Source organism: Varanus komodoensis, unplaced genomic scaffold (assembly GCF_004798865.1).
Source record: "Varanus komodoensis strain SLA01 unplaced genomic scaffold, ASM479886v1 scaffold76, whole genome shotgun sequence".
NCBI classification, from domain to species: Eukaryota; Metazoa; Chordata; class Lepidosauria; order Squamata; family Varanidae; genus Varanus; species Varanus komodoensis.
In genome coordinates, this window is record NW_025336429.1 from 2,171,212 (window position 1) to 2,179,208 (window position 7,997).

The following is a 7,997-nucleotide window of genomic DNA, read 5'->3' on the forward strand; positions in this document are numbered from 1 at the left end:
ATCCCTCCCAGAGGGCCGCCCAGTTGCATCCGGAATGCCTCCAGGGCAGGAGAGCCCACCACCTCTCCAGGTAATTGGTTCCATTGTTGTACTGCTCTAACAGACTGGAACTTTTCCCTGTTACATGCCCAGAATCTACCTTTCTGTAACTTGAGCCCAGTATTCCACGTTCTGCACTCCAGGGTAAGCAAAAAGAGAGCCTGAACTTCGCTGTTGTGACAGCCTTTCCAGTGCTTGTACAGCGCTGCCTTTTTTCTCCCAGACTTGTCTTCTTGAGGCTGAACATGCCCAGTTCTTTCAATCTCTATTCATGGGGCTGTCATTTCAGTCCCTGGGTTGTCCTTGTTGCCCTCCTCTGAACCCTTTCCAGCTTGTCTGCATCTTCCTTAAACTGAGGTGCCCAGAACCGGACACAGGAGTCCAGATGAGGCCTAACCAGTGCTGAGTGGAGGGGAACTAGTACATTACCTGATTTGGAAGTGACCCTTCTTTATTTATGCAGCGAAAAATAGTATTTGCAGCCACATCACATTGCTGACTCAAATTCAGCCAGTGATGTACAATGTTCCAAGATCCTTCTCACTTGCAGTATAGTTGGGCCGAGTATTCCGTCTCTTTTATCAATGCCTCAGATTTCTTTTTCCTAGGGGCAGAACTGGGCATTTGTCCCTACTGGATTCCAGGATGGCCTTGACTCATCCTTCTGTCTTCCAGGGTATTAGCTGTTGCAACCAGTTTTGTGCCAGCTGCAAGTCTGATCATTGTTGCCGGCACTTGATCATGCAAACCATTCATACAGAGGACGGGTGAGAGCGCTTGTGCGTGGTGTTACATCAATCCAAATTGGCACCAGAGCATGACCGTGGCAATGCATTGGTCGACTGCTAACAATGCCACTACCAGCCTAGAATGAGGAAGAAAATCTTGCCAGAGGGCAGAGCAAGGCAAGACGTAGCCCTAAAGCTGATGTATCTGTGACCCACGTAATTTCAAAGCTCTCACTGTCGTCCAGGTAGCTGTGCAAACAACTCCGTTCTTTACTGCTCATCCGTTCCAGCTGATGGGAGCTTTGCTGATTGCTGACTAATGGTTGCTGTTCTTACCTGCACTGAAAGTGCCTCAAGTGATCAGTAGCCCTCCTTGTGAGCAAACCTGGATCTTGTGTATCATTTCACTGGGATACCCAGAATGGTCCGCCGACGTCAGGGGCTGGAGCCATGTTTGATTGCAGGCATGTCCTGGTGCGGCTGGAAACCTTCCTGACTGAAAATGTTGGAGTCTAAGAGATGACCCGGCTTCTGCCTCTCTGTCTTCCCCACGGGAAGCTGCTCAGGCGTGTTCCGCGGTCCAGATGCTTTCCTTGCAGTGGTCCTTGCAGTTCTTTGTCTGTGGGTGCATTTCTTATAGAAACACAGAAACTAAGCAAGGCGGAGGGAGTTTTGTAGTCCATCTAGTCTGGCCCGCGGTTCTGACTGGCTCCGCTCATGTGATCCCCAGCATGTGGCTGTCCAATCTTTGCTTGAACACCCTCCACCACCTCCCGTGGGAGCCCATTCCATACTCTAGGGGTCCTCACTGCCAGGAAGTACTTCCTGACCTCCAACCTGAGCCCTGATTCCTTGAGCTTTGCCCCATTCAAATATATCCTGCTCTCCACTGCAGGGAAGAACAGGTCAAGACCCTCCTCCACGTGACATCCTCTCACATAGCCGTAAGTGGCTAAAAGTTGCCCTCGGAGTCTCCCATTCTCCAGGATGAGAAGACCCTGTTCCCTCACTCTCTCTTCATATGTCATCCCTCCCATCCCACCTACCATTCTTGGGACCTGCACTTAACCAATTCTAACGTATCTATGTCTCTCCTATGAGGTGGATCATGCCATATCTCTTTGTATTTAGAAACACTGAAACAGAGTGAGTCAGAAGGGACCTCCTGAACCATCTAGTCTGACCCCCGGCTCCAGCTGGCTCCACTCATGACATGCCTACCATGTGCATGTCCAGCCTATCCTTAAGCACCCTCACCGCTTGAACTTCAACCACCTCCTGTGGAAGCCCATTCCATACCCCAGAGGTCCTAACCATCAGGAAGTACTTCATGGCATCCAAATTGAACCTTGGTTCCCTGAGCTTGGCTCCATCAGCATGTGTGCTGCCCTCCACTACAGGGGAAAACAGGACCCTACCCACCTCTGTGTGGCACTCCCTCGCGTACCTGTATGTCGCCAACAGGTCCCCTCTGAGTCTCCTCCTCTCACGGCTGAAGAGACCCAGTTCCCTCAGTCTCTCCTCCTATGGCTCACCCAGCAAACCAGCCACCATCCTAGTGGCCCATCACGGCACTGATTCCAACCTCGCTATATCCCTCTTGTAATGAGGGGCCCAGAACCGAACACAAGACCCCAGCTGCGAGCGCACGAGAGTCGTGTAGAGTGGCAGTAATACCTCTCTCGATCTAGAAGACACACTTCTGGCTATGCATCCAAGGGTGCCATTCGCCCACTTGGCTGTCGCGTCCCACTGCTGGCTCATGTTTAGCCTGTAGTCAACCAGCACCCCAAGATCTTTTTCACAAGTGCTGCTGCATAATGTTGTAGGAACCTTCTATCTCTGATAGGTTTTGATCTCAATTTTACTTTCAGTGCAACACCTTTGAAAATTAGTTTTCATTTCTCACTGGAAACAATTCACTGCCTGGCTTCTCTAATAATAATACACAGTAGAGAGTTCATCAAAAGTTTGATGTATGCAGTGTCTTCTCTTAAAGGCAATCTTTGAGAAAGCAAGATTTCGGCAAGGCGAACAAAGCAAAAGGGAGAATATTGGCAATATTGACATGACAAACGTCAACTTTGCCTTGAGCTCAAATGAATTCAGCTGTTTCAGCCTTCCACTCATACCAAGATTTTCATTTTTTCTTTCTTCCCAAGCAGATGAATTGAAAGAAACTAGAATTATATGGATCCCTGAATCATATCATCTGAAACGAGTGAGGATGAAATGAAAAAAGACATTTCCAAAATTAACAGGATCCAAAAAGCTCAAGGAAAACCACGTAAAGAACAGGAGGAAATATTCCAGTCTTTCTCCAAGTGTTGGAAACTGTACGCCTTCATTTCAGAAGTTGAGGAAGTAGGAAGGGTCTGGCATGTGACAAATTTCCAAAAGGTTGTTGAAAAAATTAATCCAAGTTGTAGAAACTACACAGGCTGAAGGAATATGCAGAATGTAAAAACAGCATCCCCGCAGGCCCAGATGGATCCTCACCTTCAGAGAACTCTCTGTGTGCAGAACTCAGAGGAACATGCGTCCTGTGAAAGAGCCTCAGGGAGGGGAGATGTCTTAGTGAGCAGCAGTGATCCAGCAACTGAGGAAGCCATATAAATGCATAGAATATGTTACGAGATTCAGTGATCCAGGAAATTGTTCTAGACATCAAACAAGCATAAAAGGAAGATACCAAATAAAGGCATGGAACGCGGAAAGAGCTTCTGTGAAAGTGGACGTTTTACTAAACTTCAGACAACTGACATTAGAGATAAGTCATACTCATGCATGGAATGTGGAAAGAGCTATAGTCAGAGTGACCATCTTACTAAACATCGAAGAGCACACACTGGGGAGAAGCCGTACACATGCATGGAATGTGGAAAGAGCTTCAGGCAGATTGGGAGTCTTAGTCAGCATCAAAGAATACACACTGGAGAGAAGCCGTACACATGCATGGAATGTGGAAAGAGCTTCAGGCAGATTGGGAATCTTAGTCAGCATCAAAGAATACACACTGGAGAGAAGCCGTACACATGCATGGAATGTGGAAAGAGCTTCAGTCAGAAAGGAAAACTTACTGAACATCAAAGAACCCACACTGGGGAAAAGCCGTACACATGCATGGAATGTGGAAAGAGCTTCAGTCAGAAAGGAAAACTTACTGAACATCAAAGAACCCACACTGGGGAGAAGCCATACACATGCATGGAATGTGGAAAGAGCGTCAGTCAGAAAAGAACACTTACTGATCATCAAAGAACCCACACTGGGGAAAAGCCGTACACATGCATGGAATGTGGAAAGAGCTTCAGTCAGAAAGGAAAACTTACTGAACATCAAAGAATACACACTGGAGAGAAGCCATACACATGCATGGAGTGTGGAAAAAGCTTCTATACTAGTGAAATCCTTATTAAGCATCACAGAACACACACTGGAGAGAAGCCATACACATGCATGGAATGTGGAAAGAGCTTCAGTCAGATTGCGAATCTCAGTCAGCATCAAAGGACCCACACTGGGGAGAAGCCATACACATGCATGGAATGCGGAAAGAGCTTCAGTCGGAGTGGAAATCTTACTGTACATCAAAGAACCCACACTGAGGAGAAGCCATACACATGCATGGAATGTGGAAAGAGCTTCAGTCAGATTGCCAATCTCAGTCAGCATCAAAGGACCCACACTGTGGAGAAGCCATACACATGCATGGAATGCGGAAAGAGCTTCAGTCGGAGTGGAAATCTTACTGTACATCAAAGAACCCACACTGGGGAGAAGCCATACACATGCATGGAATGTGGAAACAGGTTCAGCCATAGTTATCAATTCAGGTGCCATCTGAGAATTCATCTTCTTGAGAACTTGCAAGGAACACAAACTAGGTGAGAGGCCTTGCAAATTCATGCAATGAGCAAAAAGGGAACTTGGGGGTAGAATGTGTGATGAAAATGTCAGCTCATTTAACAATATTTAGCATTTGGCTTTAGATTCTGATTTATTGAACCCGCTGCTGGTTTATTATTTCATTGTCTTACTGATTATACTGTGCTTATCCTGTTGCATTTTATATTGCATTTTTTATATTGTGCACCATGGTTTTAGCTATTACTGTTATCTATTTTCAGCTGCATCATTGTAATTATTGCATTGTGAGCCACCCAGAGAGCCTTCCAGCTATGGGGCGGCATACAAATGCAATAAATAACCCAATTGATAAATATTTCTTCACACAACATATACTTTAACTGCAGGATTGGCTGCCATGGGAGGTATTGATGGCCACCAATGTCGATGGCTTTAAAAAGGAATTTAATATGTTTGGGGAACTACAGACTATCTGTGGCTGTGAGCATCACTGATGAAGTGAGTTTGTGCCTGCACAGATCAGTTGGGGAGGACCTGACCAGGCAGAGCCCATGTGTCCTTGCACATGAAAGAACCCTCACCAGAGAGAAGCCACATAAATGCCTGCAAGGTGCAAAGCCCTTCAGGGACAGAGGAAGCCTTACAAAGCCTCAAAGCATGCAAACTGGGAGGGGTATCGTAGAATGTCAGAGTGTGGGAAGAGCTTCAGATGCAAGGCCACTGAGTCCAGCATTTTCTTTGCAGAGTGTGGCAGATTTTGATTTCAGCAAAGCCTTTGATGAAGTGCTCCATGACACTCTGCGCAGGTAACCAGCTAAAAGTGGGTGAGATGGAGCCACTCTGGGGTAGTGGGGAATCCAGAGATGGCCACAGAGCTGGACTCAGGGGGCTTCTCAGGGGCATGGTCTCAGGCTGTGGAGCCGCCACGAGTGGGCTCCTGACTCGGTTGTGCGCCCAGCGATCCTCCACATGCGTGTGAATGGCTGGGATCAAGAGGTGCAGGGCAGGCATGTCTGAGTTGCAGGTGACGCGTACCTGGCGGTATAGCCAACACCTGAGTGGGAAGGAGCCAAATCCAAGGTGATCTGGATAGGCCGCTGCGCTGGGGTGAAAGCAAGAGGGAAATGCAACCAGGAAACATGCCAAGAACGACCTCCCCACAGAGGCCCACCTGATGCCCACCTTGCTGTCTTTTCAGCTCCAGGTCAAGATGTTACTGCATGTCATTTAAGTTACTGTGGCTTTATGTGTTCTTTGCTCGGGCTCTATCAGGTTTTATCTTGATAAATTTGCTGTAATTGGAATTTCAAGTCTGTTTCCAATGTGGTCTTACATTTTTCTATGGAAACTATTTCTCATTTTTCACAATGTTTTTATACTGTGGTGTCTTTTTAATTGTGTTTTAATAGATTGCCTTAAATTGCCCCAAGGGCATCAGTAATTTTGTAGTATGGAAGTAAAAAAATGAGTTCTGCAGACAGGAGTTGCTTGGCTCAGCAATAGTGCAACTGAGAAGGATCTTGGAATTACAGTGGCTCTCCAGCTGGATGTGAGCCAACCATGTGCTGGAGCCACAGAAAGGAGAAATGCTCCCTTGGGCTGCATGAAGAGAAGAGTCATTTCCACTCCATGTAAGGAGCTGCTTCCCCTCCAATTGGTATTGATTAGCTCCCATTTTGAGGATTATTCCTAGTTTTGGGCACCACACTTCCAGAAAGAAGACGACTAACTAGGAAAAGTTAAGAGGAGGGCAATAAAGATGGTTCTGGAAACAAAGCCAGACGAGGAGGAGAGAAGAACTGGGCATGTTGAGCCTTGAGAATACTGAGGGGAAATAGGCTTGCTCTCTTCCAGTACGTAAGAGGCTGTCAGATGGGGGGGGGGGCAGGATCTCTTCTTGATCATCCTAGGATGCAGGATGCAGAATAACAGGCTCAAGTTGCCGGCAGCTAAATTCCAACTTGTTATGAGTCCGGATACCCTGACTCTGGTACTGTACTGCAATGGAACCTGTGCCTTCATGTGACTCTGTCACACGGGAGGCATCGGAGAGGCTGCTGGACAGCCATCTGAGAGGTGTAATTTCACTTGGGTCTCATCAGGGAGTTGGTCCCCTGGCCCCCTCCAGCTCTCCAGTGATCTTTGAGCTATTGCCATTCATTGACACACATTTCTCCCTGGCAGTTCCTTTGCAAGGGCAGGAGAAAGTGGCTCCCACCCTAAGGGCAGAATTCTGTGCATGTTAGAAAAAAAATCCTGCCCCTCCCAGGTAGAAATTGTCCAGGAGTCATCTGATTGTCTCCTAAATGCTTAAATGGGAGATCCCAAATACATGCAGAGAACGTGGAAAAAGCTTCCATGCAAGGGAAGGTTTTACTAAACTTCAAAGAATTCACTCTGGAAAGAGATACAAACACGTGGAATGAAAAGAGCTTCATTTGGAGTGGATGGACGTCTTACTATGCTTCAAAGAATGCACACTGGGGAGAAGCCATGTACGAGCATGAATACGGAAAGAGCACCCCAGCGGAAGTTATGTCATCCCAGCAACAGGGAGGCTGTGAAAAGCCACCCTACAAAGCGTGAAAGGGGCTCATTGCAGGCACTGGAATGGAAGCAGCAGCACATTCAGCCGATTCAGCGAAAAAAGCTCGGCTGGATGGTGGCTTGGAATGGTCCCGGGAGACGATATGGGAAACCTGGAGCACCCAGGTACGATCCCGGGATCCGTTTTTTCCTTTTCTCCGAGACAGCAGTTCAAGAGGGCCGGCAGGAAGGGCCTCGCCTCAGCCCCTGCCCCTGCCCCCCGGAGGGTTCAGCAAGGAGCGGTGCGCTTCTTAGGGGCCGGAAACGGGAGGGCCGGAGTCCGAGTGGACGCCTCCATGGTATGCTCGGCAGGGCGAGGGGCCTGGTGGGTTTCGCGGCGGGGAGCCAGATTCGTGCGGGTGAGAGAGGGGAGGGCAGGGAAGGCCCCGCGAATGCGGGATGGGGGGGCGAACATGGGGGGGGGGCGGTTTGGGGGTGAAAGGGGAGGCTGAAGGGTCGCTTGTAGGATCTGATTCCTGTACTCTAAATGCAAAGCACGGCGAGGTTTCCATTGCACGGTCCCCGCGCTGAGCGCCCTCCCCGGGGAAGAGTTCAGCCCCAGGAGTCCCGCGGGCAGCAGGCCCCGGTGCAGCGAGGCAAGCATGGCGAGGGGAAGGGGGGGATCTTTTGCATCCTCCTCGCCCCCCAAAACGAAAGGAGGCATCTTCGCCTGCGACGTGCCTCCCCGGCAGGGGTGCGCTTGCAGAAACTTCTGCCCGCTCAGAGCACCCTGCAGGCTCGGGGGTCGTGGGAATGCGATCGGGGGGGGGGGGG

The 7,997-nt window shown here is 48.9% G+C and overlaps 1 protein-coding gene across 1 annotated transcript; it reads left to right on the plus strand.

Annotated features, from left to right (window-relative positions):
* Positions 1–2,277: 2,277 nt before the first annotated feature.
* LOC123035106 (zinc finger protein OZF-like) lies at positions 2,278–4,828 on the plus strand. Its single transcript, XM_044452987.1, has one exon. It carries the CDS (start codon positions 3,471–3,473, stop codon positions 4,656–4,658), a length of 1,188 nt encoding a protein of 395 aa, XP_044308922.1. The 5' UTR covers positions 2,278–3,470; the 3' UTR covers positions 4,659–4,828.
* The last annotated feature ends 3,169 nt before the right edge of the window (positions 4,829–7,997 follow it).

What these genes read in the sequence shown, in the direction of transcription:
- LOC123035106 (XM_044452987.1), top strand. Translation starts at nt 3,471, where the DNA reads ATGGAACGCGGAAAGAGCTTCTGTGAAAGTGGACGTTTTACTAAACTT.